The sequence below is a fragment of the Lates calcarifer genome, linkage group LG18, assembly GCF_001640805.2.
Source record: "Lates calcarifer isolate ASB-BC8 linkage group LG18, TLL_Latcal_v3, whole genome shotgun sequence".
NCBI classification, from domain to species: Eukaryota; Metazoa; Chordata; class Actinopteri; family Centropomidae; genus Lates; species Lates calcarifer.
In genome coordinates this window covers 8,795,815-8,817,121 of record NC_066850.1, presented here as the reverse complement: position 1 = coordinate 8,817,121, position 21,307 = coordinate 8,795,815, and the positions used below count along the sequence as shown (strand labels likewise).

Genomic DNA, 21,307 nt, shown 5'->3' with positions numbered 1-21,307 from the left:
CAGGCCACCAGGATTGGTTTTGCACTGGGCCTGCCACCATGTGCTGGGTTGGACTTGTGCAACACTTAACAACTGTGTACGCTATTTCCCTGCCTTTTGAGATTATCGTTGGTTACGGAGCGGACTGGAAGAGGCCTGTGTGTTGTAACTGGAAAAACCACCAGGGGCTGTTTTCACAAAACATGCTAACGCTAAAAGTAGCTCCCGACTGGCCGGGGTATGAGAAACTCCTAAAAATAAGGGGTGTGTCAGGTTTTGCTCTAAGAGTCATTCACAAAGCAATTTAGCCTTAAAAGTAGAGAGAGAGGGAGAGAAGGTAGAGGTGGCCCTGAGTCACTAAGACCTACTCACAGACAGGAAATGTCTAACAATAATTTGAACTTTTAAAAGCTTATTTGATGGTGGGTAAGTTATGCAAAGAGAACTCCGACAATTTAGCATGCGTAGTAGAACCAGATATCTTCTTTTTTCCCCACATATAATACTTATTCCCTGTTAAAATCCTAGCTCCTACATTACCCATAATGCAACTTTACCACCAACAGTGGGTTTTGGTTTGCCTCAGTCTATCAGCTTACCTATCTACCGCCATGTATATATTTGTTCCTCACCCTCCTTTTGATCACATTTCATATTCACTGACACAGATTCATCACCTGTCACCTCAACCACTCTTGACATACTAACAGGGTCAACCACGCCCCTTCTCTTCGCTCAAGAGTCTTTTAGTTCTTAGCCTTGTGTAAAGAGCTCAAGAGAAACTCTCTGTGAACTTAAAGGGCCATTTATGAGGATGCCTTGTGGTCAGATGAGATACTTTGCGAGTGCGACCCCAGGCTTTCCCATAAAATGAAAATAACTGCTGAGACAAGCGTTGAAATCATGAGCTGTTCAGAGCAGCTTCAGCTCAGTACTTGTGTTGATGTTCCATGTTGTTCTCTCCGTTGCCGCCGCCTCCATCCAGGCCTGTTGTCGCTTAAGTCCTTTAGACTCGGATGTGGACTGGAGGGAGTCGTTCCTGGAACTCATTTCTCAGCGAGTAGGAGGCTTCCTACTCTGCTTTTCTAATCAGGGCTGTAGTTTCTGTGAAGGAAACCACACAGGTTCTACCATGCAGCCCCGTCTGTTGAAATTCAGACTGTGGGAAAGTCAGGTTCAGCTGTGGAGCGTGCACATCGGGGATGATTCAGATGTTTGCACCTCTCATGCATCTCTCATACTTCCTCTGTGCTGCTTTAAGCGTTGCTGCGCTTAGTGTCACAGTTACAAATGTGATTTCCGTGTGTCACTGTGGCCTAAAGCTGCTGCTTGACTAATTGCGCATTAATAGTCTTTCCTCTTTCCTCGCCAGACGACCGCCTTGCCATGAACCCTCCTTCCATGATCGCCACGGGCAGCATGGGAGCTGCTATCTGTGGCCTGCAGTTGGACCACGCTGACCAGAGGCTGACTCGAGACAACCTGACAGACCTGCTGGCCAAGATCACCAACACAGAGGTGGTGAGTGCCGCAGCGAAGGAGATTTATACCTGCCAGAAGTCATTACTCAATAGTTTTTAGTGCTCCACAACAATGCACTGTTAATAATAATCATTGCAACATCTCACGACAGCAGCATAAAAGGCCCTTTAGTAAACAATCAGCGATGACTTCAGTAGTGGCAGATTGAAGCTATTTACTTTTCATGGAGAGAGAGGGAGAGAGCAAGCTTTTTGGCTCTTGGCTGGGGAGCCAGACTGCTGCTATAAAGAGCAGCGGCAGAGGGAATGTCTTCTTAAAACTCTGAGCCCACATTCTTGTGGTAGGACACATGCAATTTCTTTGCATGGCTCCCACTTTAGCTGCGTGCCCCTCCTGGTGGAGGAATATGTTCGTAATGAAGCGAAGGAGTGTCTTTTCCAGTAAAGGCCAATGAAGAAACAGAGTTATCCAGGCTGACCTCATACCTGCAGAGGGACACTTTTGGATGATTGTCAATATATGAACACTCATTGACTTTAATGGGACGACTGAGTTATACTGTAGTTACAGTGGGAGTGAATGGAGCCTTAAAATACTTGAATGGCTTGAATGCATTACTGCATATAAATCACAAACAGTAAACGCCATCATAATGAGCAGTGCTGAGTGTTCAGACATTTGAATTGAATTTGTGCTGTATACTGCACTGGTGCAGTGAATTGATCTCCATATATAGACATTGTATAATCTCAAAGCAGTCAGATTATGTACAGTTGATCAGTGAGTAATATTGAGCCTTTTGAAGTTTGAATGGACTTTGTACTGTATACAGGTGCTGTGTTTTAAATGCAATTGGAGTGAATGGGCCTCCATAGACTTTAATGTAACATATAACTCATAACTTGTATATGCCATCATAATAAGCTTTTGCACAGCTTATCAGTGTGCAGTAACAAACATTTTGAAATGTGAATGGAGTTGGTACTGTGTACAGGTACGGTGGTATAAACACAGTGGGAGTGAACTGAATCACAGGTACGCTTATTTCAAAAAATACTGCATCTTCTATTTTTATCCCAGTGTGTGATTTCATTCGTTGATGTCATGGTATCTTGTGACACCAGAGGTCCGGTTCACAAGCCCTAGAAATCCAAAACGGCCACAGTCACTGGGCCGGAGGAACAACACGGTTGCCTCTTAGCTTGTGGTTGTGTTGCTATGGCGACGAGTGCCCCGCAACCCAGCCGTCACAACAGGCGCCCCGACTGCAGCCCATCAGGTTCCAATTATCCGTACATTTCAAAGGAATGCTGGCCTCTTTGTGAGCCTCGGTGCATTCTTTAAGATTCCTGCAGACGGCTCAGGGAGGCAGACCTCCCACAACTTCGACGCAGAGACCTGGGGGATGGGGGCTTTTTTTTTGGGGGGGGGGGGGGTAGTATGGAGACAGGGACACGGACACGATTCCGCTTTCACAAGAGAACTTGTCCAAAAACATCCGGTCCCACTGTCCTATATTCTGTTTTACACCCAAACTCAGAGGGTCAGGGTGCAGTAGGTCAAAGCCATTTCCTCTTGGCCTCTACATGGGACTGACCGTGCTGTAAACCCCAAGGGGAGCAGTGGGGGGGTAGAAGAAGGGAGTCCAGAGTTTCAGATCTGCTTATCTGTTCCCTGACAGACTGCAGAGCTCTTCTTGGACTTTCCAGTCCCTCCCTTGTCCCTTCACCCGTACCTCAGACATGAACAGGTCTCGTGTCGGAGAGGACTCCCATGCCCACCGTGTGTGTGCTGGTACTCATTGTTCTGGTCATGATGCAGACAGGACCACCTACTGCAAAAAAACATAATTCCCTGCCGGTATGCTACACATGTGACCAAAGCTGTTAAACAACTCGGACGTCAGATGTGCCAGAAAAGCCAGATCTTTGCACGCTAGTGTCTGCGTACAGGTGGACGAATTAAACCCTGTGGAGTCTGTTCATCTGTGAATAGACCAAGCATGTTTTATTTATGGCAGCATAACTTTATTTGTGTATCCTGTAGAGACAAGCTGAAAGAACTGATGTGGGTTTCTCACACAATATTTCATTCATGTACATAGACTATAACATTTTTTTAAAGACACTGTAAAACATGATGATTTACAGGCATTTCAGGCATTCGTGTTGGTTTAAAATCATTTTGCCTGCAGATTGGCTGCATGATAGTTTTATTTCTTACATTTTTATGCAGTATTTGTGTTTAGAAATAGTGAAACAATGTAACAACTCTTTAAACTGTCCTTAAAGTTTAAGACAAAAATGAATATGTACAAAGTTGGCAAAACTTTCCCACAGGGTCGTTTGGTTGGTGTGTAAATGTCCTGCCTCTCTTAAAAGCGTTTATACACTAACAGAGGTGTGGTGTGCGTGTGTAACAAAGTCTGACCCCTTTTGTTCCAGGATTGTTTGAGGGCGTGCCAGGAGCAAATCGAGCGTGTGCTGGCCACCAGCCTGCAGCAGGGCCAGCAGTACCGGCAGGAGACTGGGGTCAGAGCAGGCAACAAGGCGAGGGAGCAGCAAGACCAGTCCAGCACCCCCACAGACGTGCGCGATGTCAACTTGTGAGCTCCTGCCGCTGCCCGACTTGCACGCCGCTCACGCCTCCTCTACCAAATGAACTAACCGCAGTGAGCGAGCGAGGAGGGCACGAGCTGCTGGTAATCTATGTCAAGTCACTGCACGAGTGATGGTGTGACAATCTATGAACTTTTAGAAATTAAGAAATTTCTAGTTTTTCTCCTTTTTTTTGCCCCATTCATACCCGGCTGGGTGTACTTTCACCTTTTTGTATGGGCCACATGTAATCAAACAAGCTATTTAAAGAAAAAAAGGTAAATTCTTGAAAACTTGATAGTGCCTTAGGTTTCCCCAGAACGGAAACCTGAATATATTTTCATACTTGAAAAAAAAAAACATAATTATATGAAATATACATATTTCTTTTGATACAATCTAGCAAAAAAAAAATGATAATGTATATTTAGCTAGCATTTAGTTATGTTACTCTTTTATCATCTTTAGCAAACAGTTATCAATTCACAGTTTTATCGTGGTTGAAAATCCATGTAGTAGTGATTGAAATGCTGATAATACAGTACATGGCATTTAAATTGATATCCAGCCAGAGAGGAGTGCTACTGTAGCTAGCTGCTCTCTCTCTCTATCATACTGTGTGCACCTGTAGCACTGCTTACTATTTATGCTGAGAAGTGCTGGCCAGGAGTGGGCTGGGCCTGCTCACAGAGAAAGGACATGAGGGGATGGGAGTTTGAGGTCTGGAGCAATGGCTGATATCGATCTGAAAGTACAGTACGTTAACAGGACTGTGCACACATGTATTTGAATTCAGCAAGGCTACATTTAAGTGTTCTGATTTATGCTCCTACACGTTAGAGAGCAGTTAGAAGTGTTTAATAGTTAGTTAAATAGAGGATTTTTAGCCTCAGTCAAGTAGTAGTGATGTCACGTTACTAGTATAAAAAAGGAGATTTGGCAAGTTTTTACAGGTTTGAGAGGAAAGGAGTGAAGATGGAGGGTTTCTTGTGAGGTTTTATGGAAAGGATAAGCATGTGGAGAGTGGGAATGAATGACAGTGAAACAGGGAGGAAGTTAACTTAAGCTATATGACGTTTCTTGCGGTCGCACGATACTTGAGTGACACAGACGGAGGAAAAAATAAATCCCTGATGATGTTGGGGGGGGGGGTTAGTTTGGGTTGTGCTGCAGTTTCTCCTGTTCAGTTTTTACCATTTAAATTTTTGGAGAGAGGGGGGCAACTTACAACAATATTGATGCACTTTTAAAATACACACTCCTTAAGATTGGTAAGGGGATGGTGGTTGAGGAGAGTTCAGTGGGTTGTTAGGGTCATAATTTTTTTTTTTTTTTAGTTTTTATTTTAGTTTTTCTTTAAGTTATTTGATTTTTTTCTGGGCTGGATTCCCACGGGGTAACGCACGTTGTCTTGAAAGCTACGCCTCGACAGGTGAGTAGACGTAAAATAATTGGTGTTATAGTATAACAGTATAGAAACTACGGAAAGCCAAGTCACATGTAGACTTTGATTTTTTTATTTTTTTTTGATTCAGTGCGTTTATTTACTTGAATATTTGTTAATTCATAGCCAAAACCTTCCAATAGTCTTTGAAAAGAGTTACACAAATACTGTGTCCAAAATATTCTTGTTAGTGTTGTGGTCTTTTTTTTGTTTTAATGTAAATTGCTCTCTGAACTGAAATTTTAAAACTGCCATTTTTGTGACTTTTCTTCATTATAGACATGGGCAGGAAGGGGTTTACATAGTGTAAAAGTTTGTATATAACCATTTTCCCCTGGAGCAGAAATGCCACAAATCCTCATTACATTTTAGAACAGAAATAGTTTCTAAATTGTATTCATGCATGTTCTGTTATGCAAAAGCCCAAAGTTTTTTTTTCCTAAAAAAAAAAGTGCTTTAAACAGACAAAATGTTTATGCTTTTAAAGGTTTTGTGTATAATTTGTAAGACCTAATTCCAAAGTGAGTAAAATAGATTATACACATGATTCTCTTGCTGCTATGAAGCTTTTCCTTTCTAGTCTTACACAAAGATGCCTTATTTGTGATTCACTTGTGTGCTGCTATATTATGAATTTTGTATATGTAACAAGTCTTCTTTGCTTTTCTGTTGTATGTGTACTGGAGGGAACGTAACACAGTTTGGTGCGGGACTGGAAGTACTCGTGTTTGCCGATCTTTTTTTGATTAGCATGTTTTATTCTTTTTATTGTTTCATTTGTATCTTTATATTCTATCATATTCTTGCTGCTTCTGTGTAATGTTTGTGTACCTCAGGTTAATTTGGACGGATAGAGCGAGAGCCCATCTCATCATTACCTCATCACACTTCACATCACACATTCACTCTGAATTTGTTGGACGGGTTTCACTTTTTTTCTGTCTGGATGAGAGGAAGTATGGTGCTTCTTCTCTTTAATTAAAAAAAAAAAAAAAAAAAAATCAACCCCCAGATTCCACCAAGCAGTCAAAAGTGCCTATACTTTAAAATAGGTTATTTCATACATCTGGTGCTAAGTCAGAAACAGCTTATACTGTATGCTACGCATGTATTGGAAAGACAAAAAAGTTTTTTCTTTCCTTCTTGTTTCATTGGCTTGTTTAGATCAGTTTGTTGGAATAAAGCAAAATATTGTTTATTTGTGAGGTACCCTTTTAGTCAAAGTTTAAACCACGAGAATGTTTTATCGTTGTTCAGTGTGGTTGTTATTCCAAGCTCCTCTTCCACTGTCCCCATCTGCAACCACACAGTGTACCTCAACAATTTCTCCTCAATAAATTGGCTAAAATCACGTGACTGGTTTATTTGTCTGCCTCTCTGCAGAGTTAATAATCATGTCATATTGTGTCTTTAATTCAGTGAGATCCTACCTCCCTCTTGCCACCAGAGGGCGACAAAACCACCGAAAAATGTGGACAAGTGGCAAAAACCAGTGATACTGTTGTCAGAAATACATAAATCTATGTATATCAGGCATACATCTGAAAAACCAAGCTTAAATTTTTCAGTTTAGTATAAATTCTAAATACCTACAAGTATGAGTAACACTGAACATACTTAACCTCACAACCATGATTTGAGTCATATCATAACATAATCACATTTTAAATTAGAATAAACTAAAACCAGTCAACACATGATTATAAATGTTTGAGCTTATTTATCCGTATAAATATACAGGTATAGTGTGTCTACAGATACTTAGGATTGAAGATTTCTTTTTTCATGAATGACAAACAGAGTATGCAAGTTGTAATAACTTGAAATATGTGTAAAAAAATAATTCAGTAAAAAAATAAAATAAAGCTGTATTCTCAATAGAAGAAAATATGTAAGTTATTTACAAAATACAAAGATATATTTGAAGCTTTTTAAAAAGAGAAGTCATTTCATGGTCTCCTTTGCTTTTTACGTAATAAACAATTTTAATTTTAAATACAAGGAAAATTGGTCCTTCTCCTCCTCCTTCTCCCTCGTCTTTTTATTTATTTATTTTGTTGTTTGTTTGCTCGTTTGTTTTCCTCTTCCTTTTTTTTCTTCTTCTGCTTCTTCTTCCTCTTCCTTTTCCTTACGTAGCTCTGCAATGTGATCTAATTTGCGTCATGACGCAGGAGGCTACGTCATATAATTGCAGATGAACTAACCGGGAAGTAGCTCGGGACCTGCTGCTGAAGATGCTTACATTTAGTTTAACGCTCGTACGACAGTAAGTGATTATTTCGCGGCTCAATTTGTCTTTTAAGTTCTTAGAGGACGTGAACATGAATAAAGTGGTAAAGTTAGTATATTCTACATCCGCTGTGTGTCCTGTCTGTTGGTAGAGAAGCATGGCGGCTGAATGTGTGAGCTGAGCGGTCAGTTAACAAAAACAAGACTAAAGTAACTTTAGACGTGAACAGTGTGTGTCAGTCCTCTTCATTCAGCTTTTATATTTGACTGCAGAACGACTGATTTGTTGTTGATTAACATGTTTAAGCTAATTAAGTGACATTACTATTTTTTCACACAGTGGTGAAACACAGTACAACAGAGAAAAGCTGCTGCAAGGTGAGTTAAATGAAGTCAAAGCTGCATCTCATCAATCTGCACAGGTCTGCTTAAAAATGTGGGTGTTAGAGCATCAAAATATACTAACACTGCGCAATAACCACAAAATGGCACAAAACAACCCAGAAGAGATGCAAAACACAACAACAAAGACACCTAAAACACTACTTGAGTAAGATTTTGCATGCAGGACTTGTCATTAAATATTTTTTATATTGTTGTATTGCTTAAGTAAAGAATCTGAACACTTCACCCACAACTGGTTGGTTAAAAAATTAAGAGTTATTTGCTTTGCTCTCAGAGTTTAGTTTTATCTTTTAACCTGTGTAATCTGTTTTACAGTCCACTGCACAGATACTGTATCATGACTGCACAGACTGTACTTTGTGTTTCTAGGTCAAGGTGTGGACACTCCCCTGTCAGAGACAGGTGCGCAGCAGGGGGAAGCAGCAGGACGATACCTCAAAGACATCGCATTCAGCAATGTGTTTGCCAGTAACTTACAACGGGCTGTTCAGGTGAGACAGGACTCATACATTTTTAATTTGGGCTGTATATTCAGGTTACTGAGAGAAAAATGATGCATCAGACAACCCGGCCATAACAAGTACCACCTGGATATCTCAGATATTAGGTGACTCCTGCCACCTGCTATTGACTTAATTCACTGTCACATCTCAGAGATTTACTAAGTATCTGTGTCGTGCTGTTGGCACATAAAAGAATTAAGATGGTGGTATTTCCTAATTGTCTTACTGACAACAAGTCCCATGAAGGAGATGCATGTAAAGCCTGATTTCTCTGTGCTGTTGAGCTCCATTGTTGTCCAGAAAGTGAACTGAACACGTTCTTTCTTTACTATGAACACACACATTGTAACTGGAAATACCAACTACAGCATCAAATGTGTTTTAATTTGCTGCCCCTGGAAATTGTCTCCAACAAATGCACTATTTACTTGTGTTTGATTAACATTTGCTAAAAACTACAGTATCCATCTGTTTTAGGAAATTACTGAGTTAATTAAAAAATAGGGGAAAAAAATAGGGAAGCCGTAAGTTAATGAGACATGGACCATGTTTTGGGTCTTTTCATGGGATTTGTTGATAATTGAAATCAAGCCAGATCAGATTTACACTCGTATTTGTCTACACAATGACAGTGCAGTGATCTTAAACAGGATATGACCATGAATGGCAGCATTTCATATGTTGTTGGTGGAGCTTCTCATGTGGGTTGATGTGGGTTAATAAAATCTTTATTTCAATAAGACCACTGAGCAACAGCCTTACATCAGTGACCTTTTTAGTAAAGTGATTCCAGACCTGGCAAAAGTCCTCCAACCACATGTTTTTCTCCTTTTAATGAAGACTGGTCAAAATCTTAACAAACTCTGCCGTCATACAGTGATACTAACAGTGTGGGTTAGATAAAATGCTTTGCACCAGTTTCTATCATCAGTACATTTTATGTATCTTTTCCAATGGAAGCTCTGTGATTGGACACCACAGTGTCACAGTTGGAGCTTAAAACCTCCATGTCGGCCTATGAATGGGCAGTGAATATGTTTTACTTGATTCTTCCTTAGTCCTAAATAGGACCCTCCGCTCCCCATCAGGCACAAATATCTTAGTCAAACCATTAAAATGTCACAGTTGTTTTCTGCCTGATTGTGAAGGACTATGAGGAAAACAGGATGCATGTGAATGACTTCCAGATATGAAATAGCTGTGTGAACATTCATGTCTCTGTGGGCTTTGACTCACTGATGCTGACAATGTATTAATGACGTTTTAGTTCGTCCATGACAGATTTTTTTGGCTCTTATACATGCATTGAGTCAGTAATGTTCCATATTGTATTTCCTCCGTCAGACAGCTGAAATAATTCTGAGGAACAACACTCACTGTTCTGGAATGGAGATGGTTTTGGAGCCGTTACTCAGAGAGAGGGTGAGATCTGTTTTCTTTGTACTGCTTCCAAACTTCACAGCTTCACATATAGTGCTACAGCAGTTTCTTTGCTGAGCTCTAAACCGAGGTTTTGTTGATCATGCAGGGTTTCGGCGTTGCTGAAGGACGCCCTAAAGAGGATCTGAAGAACATGGCTAACGCTGCTGGCCAGTCATGTCGGGACTACACTCCACCAGGAGGCGAGACCTTAGACCAGGTGAGTCAGATACAGTCAGGATTCATCGTTTGGACACAGACTTAGTCACTGTTGAATAGATGAAAACAGACACTTGGAAACTCAAGGTCAAAAGAGTATTGCTTGTGCAACACCGCCCTCTAGTGTTCATTGTGGGACATTGCATTTTAAAACGTAAATATCGGTTGCAAGACTTGATGTAGTAGACTTTTATGTTCTTTATCTTAAAAATCAACTTTTCATGGAAAAAGAGAAACCTTGCATTAAGCTTTGCAACAGTGTATATTTTGGGAAATTCATTTTTACAGTTGTTATATCAGCTTATCAGCTTCAGGCTGTGTTAGAGTTTTAAAATCACCAGATGTGGAGGTCTGTGGTTTTCAGCAAACAGCGACAATGCTGCTGTTCCAAATGCAGATAATTTTCTCCTGGTTGTTTTTCTAAAATGTTTTCAAATGTCCTGTTTTGGTTGACGAACAGTTCAAAACCCAAAGATACTCTAATAAACTGTGATACAGAAAAGCAGCAAATCCTCTCTGGAAAAGCAGCAACGAGCAAATTTTGAGCACATTTGCTTGGAAAATGACAACTCATCGTTTGTTGTTCCAGATCAATTGATTCAGCTCTAATTTCTTTATTTACAGTCTGTGCAAGGACAAAGAAATATAAAGAGAAACCTTAGCTGACAGTAAACACACAGAGGCTCTACTCAGTGTTTGACTCTCAGCCATTTGCTGATAGTCTCTGCGGCCTCTCAGACCTGCTGGAGTTGGAAGAATCTATGTGATCTCTTAGCTCTGGTTCATGTCACCTTGCTTCCAGGTGAAGCTGCGGTTCAAAAAATTCCTCAGAGTGCTTTTCAAGCAAATGTTGGATGAACACGGCTCGTCAGGCCCGGATGCCTCCGCAGGAGCATCAGCAGTCGGAGACGCTGCAAACGGGACGGCGGCCACTGCCTTTGACGTCGCTTCCGGTGGTCCGGCTGACGATGGTCTGCAGGGCGTTTCGGTCCACGCTCTGGTCGTGAGCCACGGCGCCTACATCCGTGTAGCCATCAGGCACCTCGTAGAGGACTTAAAGTGCTCTCTGCCTCCAGGGGTGAAGATGTCTCATCTGTTCTCACCCTGTCCAAACACCGGCATCAGCCGATTTATCCTCACTCTGAGCCGGGCCGAGTCTGGCCCCGTCCTCTCTGCTGCTCGATGTGTTTTCACCAACAGAAAGGACCACCTGGAAAACCTCACAGCTGCTGAATAGTGTAATGGGTTAGAAGTGCAGATGCACAGTACATTTAATGTATCACAAAACAATCCTGAACAATAAAGGGAGATAAGAGGCAGAGACCTCAGAGTTACCACAGGTAACTGGATTCAACAATGCACAGGGTAACTGATGTTTTCATCAGTAGTGTTTTACTGTGGATCAGTCAAAATAATTGTGCAGTGCTATATTATCATTAGCATTTTATCATCCTTCCAACTGTAGGCCAGTGAGGACTCGTGTCATACCACAAATTTAACATTGTTTTATTGCCTCTTTTATCGTGTTATACCAAAGTCTGTGGTATAATTATTATATAATTAATTATTATTATTATAACTATTTGATGTATCACTGAACACTGTCAGTGGGTGTGGCATTTCCAAGTTGAGGTGTTTCCTGTGTTGCAGTTGTGGGGCTGCTCATTTCACTTGTGCAATATAAGACGACAATACTGAATTTTTGTTGAGTTTCTGTTGAACTAAAAAATATAACTTCCACAATGGTTGCACTGGATCTCAAGTCCATTTACATTTATGTTGCTGGGTGCTAAGTGTTTCAGGCTCCTGTTATCATTGTTATTTATTTATTTATTCTATTTTTAGAGTCACTTTTTGATCTCTACTGAAAGCCTGAGCCATGCAGCTCATCATGGCCTCAATACTTCAAACACAGTGTGATCTATTTATGTTAATACCCTGGAAATAAAATAAAGCTCCCATTGAACACAAAGGTACTTTTACTATTCTAATACACAACAAAATATAACAAGAAATTAGAGATCACTGTCATTCATGGTATTTATACTTTCCCCTGCTACTTACTGCTTAGATGGTTCTGTTCATTACCACATAAATATAATGGCACATAAGTTGATTATTTTATAGACTGACATCCAATTTAACATCTTTGGCTCTTTAACAGCAGTTAGTGGTTGATGAAACTTAAGTACAGTTTTGAAGTACTTGTACTTAGCTAAAGTATCTCAGGTTTTTCTACTTCTTTATACTTGTGCTCCTCTACATTTAAGAGGGAAATATTTTTTAAGTTATATAAGCTTTTTCTCCACTGCATTTGTTTAACATGAGGTAAATCAGGTGAAAGCGACACACACTGATATCCCTGATCTGAAAGGTTCTCAGAGTGTAATAGTGACATGTGTCTTTAAGAACTGATAGGGATCAGTTTTCTCATCCTGAGTGACTGGGAAAAGTTTGATCCCCTCTGAGCAGCTGTTCACGCTAAACTGCATGGAGCTGTAACCGTGCAGTCGGTCTCACAGAGCAGCAGTACAGCATCATGCTGGTAGTAAAGTATTTCAGAATATAATTTTCACTTTAATTGTTAGCTAATCTTAAAGTATTTAAGTTTACATATTGGGAGATTTGCTTATTTGCTTTTTAAAGGTACAGCTGAAATATCAACTAGGCAAATAATGAAGCATCCATTTACAGTGAGGGTTAAACCCCCCCCCCCAGAAGATTAATCCAGCCACGTCTGGCAGAGAGTAGATGAGTAGATTGATACCACCTCTAATGTTCACTGATTAAGATGTTATATATTGTTTAATATGCAGGAAATTAAGTGTTAATATAATCGTTTTTCATGTTTCCCTGGGGTTTTGTGCTGGTGTTGTATTCTGTGATCAGGCTATTTCTTGGTAGGGAGCAGTGTAATTTCTGGAAACTTGGCTGCTGCAGCGGAAGTGTCCAACTGTTCCGTTAACAGGTCGAATTTTAATGGACGACAATGACCAATTTAACAGTTAGTGAAAATAAAAAGGGCACTAAAGTGTATTTTTAGGTGACATGACTCAGCTCTAGCTCATGTACCTGTTTGCTAATTAAGCAGTGGAGGTGTGACAGTGCAGGATAATCAGCCTAATGAGCGGAACTGCACAGTAACTGGGTCAGTGTTAAACCTGCTCATACGTTTATGACTTCCTTTCGCTTAGTACATGTTGTCTTTATCTAATGACATGGCACATGGTGTATTTAAACTCCACGAGGCAAAGGTTTGCATAAAATAACACACAACACCGACCATGTTTCCTTTATGAGTTTATTTTTGTCAATTCAAGCAAGATTCCATCCACAGCTCCGACTCATACATTCAAAGACAAACCATGTTCTCTTATATGTACATTTAAATGTAAAGCATCCGTATAAATACCATAAATAACACTTAAGGAATGGTTTTAAATAAATAAATACTCTTTGGGACTGTATTTTTGTGTTTGCTGGTGGTGCCCAGCACCTGAAAAATCACATAGCAAGAGTTCAGATTTGATATCAAGATCACTGTTCTGTAAAGGCTGTTTACCCTGTAGTTATAATCCTTCAAGTCATGAATTATAGGATGAATTATTGGTGGCAAAAAATATACACAAATACAGAAACATTACCACAACGGATACCATAAGTGACTGCAGTGATGTGCAGTTTGTGAAATTGCTGTTTCAGCTTCAAAATCTAAAAATAAATCCTCATATCTAATACATCCAACTCAGTAAACGTAGGACTTTAAAATATAGGCAAAACTTAAAGTTAACTCTACTAAATGCGCCTCCTAAGTATATTCATGCATATATTTTTGGTTTAAAATCATGTCTTTCTAGATTCACATGAATCAACAGGGCCGTCACTCCTCCAAAGGTAGGCTAAGTCAGGCTGCTGTCTTGAGATAATGTCACTTTGAAATGTGGGTTTCTCAGACCAGCTGTAAAAAAACCTCAATGAGAAGAGACCACAGAAAAAGGCAAAGAAAAATGTTTGCATGCTGATTTGACCCCAGTGACAGGATTATTCATTTCTAGGGCTTTGTTTAGTTTTCCTGCATCCCCAGAAATCAGGAATAAGTCAAAGTATTCTCATGAGTCCTGTGGCTCTTCAGGGAAAACCAAACAATGTTCATGAATAATTCAGATTATACTGTCATTTCTCATTCAGACTAAAGCTCTGTATAAGAGGATGCCAGCTAATTATAATGGATGGGAATGGGAAATTGATTTGATTTGTTAAGTGATTGTTTCTGAGAGGAAAGTCTCATCTAACTAGTTTTTGTTTGATGTGGTGAAGTCCCTTTCTCCACTCATCCTCCATTTGTTACCAAAGCTTTTTGCAAATGTACAAAATATTCATCAGTGATGAGTAAAATCCAGTTAAACACACATCCCTTTTTGATTTAACTTACAAAACCTTTGATATCAGAGCAGAAGTTACAAGTGGATATGAGTTGTGCAAAAGGGGCTGACTTGCAGCAGTTTAATATTAATATTAATATTTTGTACATTCAGTGTATAAACACACTGCTTTTCTGAATATTTGGCGGCAGAAATTTATAATTAAGACAGTGTGAAAAAGAAGGAACAAGCTGAATGCTCTCCCTTCACTTTTTCCTAAATGAATTCTGGTGTTTTATATTTTCTGTCTCATATGATGACAAACTACAAGGTTAAACTTGGACTCACTTATATTAAGGTAAAGGGAACACCCGGTAAAGTTCACCCCATAGTCCCGGAGCTCCGGGGGCTGGCTGGGTTGGACGAGTGCACGTTCCAAGGGTCGTGGGTGGACGGAGCCAGGGGCGTCTCCCGGGACACGTTGCGCCCGTCGTCTCCGGCTTCCATCTCCACCTCCAGTTCGGCGTCGTCCTCCGGCACGGCCCGGGAGTCCGAGCCCTCCTCAGTCTGACCCAGATAGACGTTGTGCGGGTCGGAGGGATCCACCACCTGGTTCCTTTTCTCCCTGTGCAGCAGGAGGCGCTCCAGCGGCACCGTGTTCTTCTTGGGCAGGAAGAGAGAGGTCTGAGGCAGGTTCTGACCCGCTGCGAACACCTGCCGGGAGCCCTCCAGGTTGAACAGGATGCCGGTCCGGCTGGAGTAGTACACGTCCCGGTTGTTCTCGAGAAGCTTGTGATTGAAGAGGCAGTCGTCTCTGAGGCAGATGGGCTGAGAGAGAGAAGAGACGGAGAGGATTTAACTACAGTTTGGAGATATAGTATGTTCTCTAAATGCAAGGTGTTAAACATCAATTTTGTCGATTTTAACAAACATTCATTCGTATCAAAAAAATCATCATAAACACCCCAAAAGGCTACTGCACTGACTTTACTCAGTAGGCGTTTGATTCCTCATAAAAAGGTGTCGATTTTTTTTTAGATCTAAATCTTTTATTTCCCTTCTTGTTATGTTAAGAAGTTAATCGAGTACTTTTTTGTGCAAAAAACACAACAAAAGTGGTAGAAAATTACTGAGGTTGAGATGTTTTCACACATTTCTGAGCCAAATCAGTTTCCATTCCCTAGAAATTAGTGATTTTCTTCGTTCTGTCTTATTCAGACACATTGTCTTTGTTTTAAAAGTGAAACTACTTTGGAAAAGTCAAATAACTTCGCTGCTGTATCAGCAGTTTGTTGATTTGGGCTTAATGGAATAATTAAAAAAGTTCAATGAGAAGAAATGAATGTCTAGATAACCTATAGTTGCAGTAAAGTTTGTGCCGTAAAAGTGTAAAAACGATGCGTAAAAGCCCGTAGTGGTGCCAAATATGAACACAAAAGAAGTTAAGGGGATCGATTAAGTTCATAGTAACAATTAATCGAGCTGAATAATTAAATGATAATGAAGTACAGTGATGTTGAGATGTGCTGTAGCTACAGTACGTTTGTGCGTAAAATACAGTGAAATCCGTAAAACCTCACGGGGCTGCCGAGTCAGAAGAACTAAAACTTTAGGGTGTAGTGAAAGGGATGGATTGAGTCAATGGGAACACTTAATTGACCTGAAACTAAGTATTGACTCACAGAGCTGAACGGATTTCCTTCCAAATCCATGCACAGGTAACGGCTGCTTTTGACGCCGAGGATGGCGACGCGCTCCCTTGTTTCAGCTTTCAGTAAAATCACACCTGCACAACAGAGAGAGAGAGAGTTAAAACAATGCTTCATGTTACCACACTGCAATAAGTAAACTGGAAAAAACGCTTACTATATGAACTCCTGACTGTAGTTTTGCGCACAGTGCCATCTAGTCTGATCTCCAAGTAGAAGTTGTTGAGGTCAGTAGATGTCTGCAGGTGAACGTATCTCCTCGGGTTCCCCCAGTTGGATCCGACCAGCGGGGATGGATTCGGGGCCGTGTCCCCGAGAGGAAATCCCTGGACGACGGCGAGTAAGAGCGCCAGCACAGTGTCCCTCATTCCCAGTCTCCTGTTGACGTCCATCCTGGAGCAAAACCGGCGCTTTCCAACTGTGAGCTGCTGGAAGTTTTCAGATGCTCTGTTGTCCCAGAGTTTGGAGACAGTTCCTATTTAAAGCCCCCCGAGTGCCACTCCTGCTCACATCCTTTGCGTAAAAAAGGAAGAAACTCGCCCCCAAAGCAGATGTGCGGGTTTGCTGCAGCGGAAGGGCCACTTCCACCTCTGTCTGTTTATCCCGATGCTCTCGGTCAGACAACAGGAGTCTTATTTTTGGTGACACGTCTTGACTCATCCACCTTAGACTATTTCCTTAAAGCCCAGCAGTCCAGGTTTTTGTTTGGACCGGAAACATTGTGTTGTGGGCAATATATAAAAGGATCAAACCAGGATAAAGTATGATGGCATTTTAGTTGCGTTTGAGCTAAACTGGCGCTTTTAGTTTGTACAAACCTCAGAGTTATTTAGTTTGCAACATTTAAAAAATCTCACATTTTAGTTTAACTGCAGTTGACTGGACATGTAACAGTTTGAAGTTAGTTCTGTTTGCTGCCTTTACGCACCTGTCCAACTCAACATTTCCACCCTTTCCCCAGTAGAGGGAGCCACTCCCTCATTCAGTGTAGTTTTCACTGACTTCCTGGAAAGTTACTGAGCATCAGACTGGTAAAACTGTGCTTTTGGATGCTCAAGTTTGAACGTAGGACACATTGAACCGTGTGCCACTGTAAAGAATAGTCCTGGTGGCTGACAGTTCAACAGCTTCTCCTCTAATTGAAATGTGTTTTCCCCTCCAGGGAATTAGACCCACAACTCACTTCTAGTTATAGGAAATCAAGAACAATTTAGTATTTCACATTTGCAGAACGTTCCTCATAAACCACACTAAATACCAGTGGAGGAAATTAAGTGACTACATTTACTCAAGTGATGTACTTAAGTACAATTTTGAGCTACTTGTACTTAATGAGTTATTCTATTTTCTCCCATTTGGACATTTTACCCTACTCAAAGGGAAACATTGTACTTTTTACATATAACACATATAGTTATTTCTCTTCTTTTACAAGAATAGGTATGTGATATTTATGCATTGTTGCCTCAACAATTCAACAATTTAATAATGTCAATTATAGTAATATATCAACCATGTGGGCCAGTGCCTTTACGTTTGATGCTTTAAGTCAGTGCCTTTAATGATGACATCAGTGCCAGACAGAGATTCCTCCATTTATAGTTTGATTTTGTTGGTAATACTTCTGTTCTTTTACAAACTGAATGCCAGATATCTACTTTTAAAGGAGTATTTTTATATTGTCGTGATCACATTTCAAAGTATCAGAGTACTTCTTCCATCTCCGCTGAATTCACAGTTACACCAGAGCTCATCTAATACTAGAGAGAATTACACTTTACCAGCAACCAGTTAAAAAAACAAACTTTTATTGGTATCTCAGGAATACAGTTGACTGCTGTGCACAGCACATACGTACAAAAATAAAAGGAAAAAACTTTAATATCCTTACTTAGCATTGTCTGTTTTCAGAAACAAATAACTGGAGTTTGTTTCTTCTTAATTTACAGTCATCAGCAAACCAAAACTAAGGCAGAAGGTGAGGTATATGAGAACAGAGATGAGAGGAATAGAGTGGAGGCTCACTCCCTTTCAGAGCAGGAGTTAAAAAAAAAACACACACAAAAAAAAATAAAATAAAAAAAATACATGAAGCAGACACCCCTAATCAAGCTCGGGGCCCAGGCATGCTAATGGTACATTAAACATATTTTTAAAAAAGATAGTCCTCACCTTGAATTAATTTAAATTTGATCTATGATAAGCTGTGAAAAAAAAAAAACAACAGATCAATCTGGATAAATTTTTGGTCAAAGCTTAAAAGTGAGCTTTTTTTTAGACACAAACTTTCACTCTTTTAGGGTTCCACCTCTATTTTAGACAGAGAAATGTGAGAAAACTCACAGCTTTATGCTTGATTTGAATCAAGATGTCGTTAATAAGGTGCTACTAGAGACATCAGACATCCTGACTGTGAGGTTGGGAGGAGGCACTCGTTGCTGTGTGTGCAGTCTCCTCCCTCAATCTCCCTTAGCTGAAAACACTAAACATTTACTCCTGACAAGAAATGTACATCAGTGGCACTGCATGCAGCCGCATCTACAACGGCAACAAGTCTTTTTAGTGTTTTGAAACTTTGAGTGAAATTTGCTCTGCAGCGTGGTAGCCTCGGCACTCGTGGAAAAAAAAAACAAACAGTAAGAGCGTGAGATTTGTGGGAAGAGAATACTGTGATGAATTGATGGAAATGGTTGAGCAGCAGGTGATACTGTGTCAGTATGTGGTTAGAGGTGTTTGGGGGTAGTGCCCGGCAGCAGCAGCAACAGAGGGCACGTCCTGAGGATGGCTGGGGGCCGTCCTGCAGGATTTGAGTGCAGCAGGAGAGGAGAGGCTCTGCGTGACTTTGCTCTCTGCCTGCTCCTCTGCAGATGTCCCCTCCCCAGAAATATCCCAACACAAGTGCTCTGAACAGGGAGGGGACAGCATGTTGTGGAGCTGCATTTTAAAGAGGTGGGGCTCTGAATTAAGAGAGAGAAGCGGGACTGTTTCAGCAACATAGTAGCTTGTGAAGCAGAGAACTACGAAGAGCTATAAGAGCTGAGTTCTTCTGCCAGTCAGGTGGAGACCAACTCTGGAGCTACCAGTTAATCATATGGTGTTTAAGCATAAATTAAAGTTGGTTTATGCACTTTCAAGTTCCCATTTCATGGAAACAGTCAGACCCATATAGCCGACCACCCCGGCCACTGGGTCTGGGGCCAAGGCTGGTCCGTGACTCTGACCTTGAACTAAAAAAGGCTGAAAGGAGAGGAGGAAGCTCCTGGGTTACAGCTGGAATCCCAAGGTCCCTGCCCGCAGCGGGTGAGTAGCGAGGTGAGGTGGGGAGGGGGTAGGGTGTAGGGGACGTGCAGAGATCGGTGGTGGATGGTGTTAGGGGAGGCAATAGAGCTCAGAAGGCTGAAGGGTGAGGGTTGAGGGGGGGTGCTCAGGTATGTAGGAGGCTGTCATCCTGTGGCAGATCTACATTCCTGCAGGGGGTGAGGGGGGGGAGACAAACAACAGAGACAGCAGGCCGTCTCCCTTGCATACGTCTTTCCTGGATTTAAATAGTCCTGCTTCCTCTCTAAACACAGGAGCGGATGGAGGCTGATGGTAAAGAAGTTCAGTTTTTTTTTCTCCAAGTAAACAGCTGCAGAAACTACACAGGGAGATGCATGCCATCTCAGAAAAAAATTTGACACTTGTCCACATACTAACAGTAAGTCTGCAAAGCAAGGTACATCTTCAGCTTTGTAAACAGACTGCTTTTATGTATAATGTATATTACTATAGATGCCATCATTTTGTAACTTTCTGGCCTTCTATGCTGACGTTTTACTCCTGAAATGTTTGAAATCAAGCTAAAAATCAACAGAAATAATGAAATTGAGCTCAAAATGGTGCGTTCAGTCCACGAACTGCAATGTCCTTCAGTCCTTTAGTGATTGACTCATCTGTAATTGCATTAAAAACTCTGCCTGAAGCTCCCAACACCTCACCACCACTGCAGTGCTGCTGCAGAGCACACAGACAAGCAGGGGAAATGGCCCAGGGCAAGCACATACTCCAAACACACACACACAACGATAAAGTGAAAGAAACAACATGGGGAACGATTCTTTACCAAAACATTTAGGCACCATCCTGGATGGTTCACTGTGCAACCTGAACTCTTTTTGCCTCATTCAGGCAACTGCGACAAAGCAGCGTAAAAAGCTCCTGAATTCTTCTACATTTTGCAACTATTTACATTGTTTTTCATTGGTTTTCATTTACAGAAGACATCGTTTCTAAAAGCAGCTGAAGCTCTGCGATTCAAAAACAGCGACCCACTTCAGTGCAGGAGCTCTGTCCAAGACAATATGCAGGTACATTTCTATTGTGCGCTCTTATCTGCTCAGCTGATTCTTGTGCAGACGCAAGCCAGGTCCAAACCAAAAAAAAAGTTTCTCCATGCTCGGATAGATAAGTGTTCCACCCTGTTTATTTGCTGGCGATGCCACAACAGTCAAATTTATGGCCTCGTGCCAGTCTCTATGGCCGACCGCTCTCTGGTCTCGACCACAGATTGTATATTACTTAATCGATCTAATTACAGAAAAGAAAATAGACCAGAGATAGTTCACCCTAGCCACCGCCACCCCCCACCCCCCTCCTGAGGCCCTCTCCGGAGTGTCAGCCCTATTTCTGACTCCAGCGGGTGTCTCTTACATGCAAGTTTAAGGGGGCCACAAGTGGGATCACCAAGGCACCTTTAAATCGTGCAGCAAAGGTAGTGCATTTAAGTTTCCCCCCACTGCTGGACGTTGATGGTTGAGCAGGGAGGCATCAAGCGCTCAAAGGTTTGAAAGAAACGATAAACTTAGCAGATATTTGAGCAGAAGTCCATGCATCCCTTAATCTAGTAAAGTGGTTCTTTGAGGTAATAAAAAGTATTCATTTCACTCTTTAAAAGCACAGGATATAGCTCATCCTCCATCTC

At 41.2% G+C, this 21,307-nt stretch overlaps 3 protein-coding genes across 5 annotated transcripts in view; 2 read left to right on the top strand and 1 right to left on the bottom strand.

Moving 5' to 3' along the window:
- Positions 1-6,853, top strand: part of LOC108886219 (G1/S-specific cyclin-D2) — a 33,637-nt gene extending 26,784 nt beyond the window's left edge. For both annotated transcript variants that reach the window (XM_051077774.1, XM_018680960.2), the window contains 2 exons: positions 1,352-1,500; positions 3,906-6,853. In XM_051077774.1, the coding sequence (XP_050933731.1) occupies positions 1,352-1,500; positions 3,906-4,070 (314 nt within the window). In that variant the 3' untranslated portion in view covers positions 4,071-6,853. The remainder of the gene's footprint in view (positions 1-1,351; positions 1,501-3,905) is intronic.
- A 781-nt stretch (positions 6,854-7,634) lies between these two features.
- Positions 7,635-20,984, top strand: tigarb (TP53 induced glycolysis regulatory phosphatase b). 2 transcript variants are annotated; one of them, XM_018680964.2, is made up of 6 exons: positions 7,635-7,768; positions 8,072-8,109; positions 8,506-8,627; positions 9,984-10,061; positions 10,168-10,278; positions 20,604-20,984. In XM_018680964.2, the coding sequence occupies exons 1-6, from the start codon at positions 7,737-7,739 to the stop codon at positions 20,982-20,984; spliced, it is 762 nt and encodes a 253-aa protein (XP_018536480.1). In that variant the 5' UTR covers positions 7,635-7,736. The 2 variants fall into 2 exon arrangements, with proteins under 2 accessions (XP_018536480.1, XP_018536479.1); XM_018680963.2 differs by lacking the exon at positions 20,604-20,984 and adding an exon at positions 11,080-11,976 and having other exon boundaries at positions 7,636-7,768.
- On the bottom strand, positions 13,864-17,957 carry fgf23 (fibroblast growth factor 23). The gene is made up of 3 exons (XM_018680965.2): positions 16,505-17,957; positions 16,321-16,424; positions 13,864-15,466 (listed from the first exon to the last, which is right to left on the bottom strand). The coding sequence occupies exons 1-3, from the start codon at positions 16,737-16,739 to the stop codon at positions 15,020-15,022; spliced, it is 786 nt and encodes a 261-aa protein (XP_018536481.1). The 5' UTR covers positions 16,740-17,957; the 3' UTR covers positions 13,864-15,019.
- Positions 20,985-21,307: the final 323 nt, after the last annotated feature.

Excerpts from the sequence above, each read along its gene's own strand:
- tigarb (XM_018680963.2), top strand. The coding sequence starts at position 7,737 with ATGCTTACATTTAGTTTAACGCTCGTACGACA. Across the intron at positions 8,628-9,983 it reads ACTTACAACGGGCTGTTCAG|ACAGCTGAAATAATTCTGAG; the intron begins GTGAGACAGGAC and ends TTCCTCCGTCAG. Across the intron at positions 10,279-11,079 it reads GAGGCGAGACCTTAGACCAG|GTGAAGCTGCGGTTCAAAAA; the intron begins GTGAGTCAGATA and ends CCTTGCTTCCAG.
- fgf23 (XM_018680965.2), bottom strand. The coding sequence starts at position 16,739 with ATGGACGTCAACAGGAGACTGGGAATGAGGGACACTGTGCTGGCGCTC. Across the intron at positions 16,425-16,504 it reads TACAGTCAGGAGTTCATATA|GTGTGATTTTACTGAAAGCT; the intron begins GTAAGCGTTTTT and ends TCTGTTGTGCAG. Across the intron at positions 15,467-16,320 it reads AAGGAAATCCGTTCAGCTCT|CCCATCTGCCTCAGAGACGA; the intron begins GTGAGTCAATAC and ends TCTCTCTCTCAG.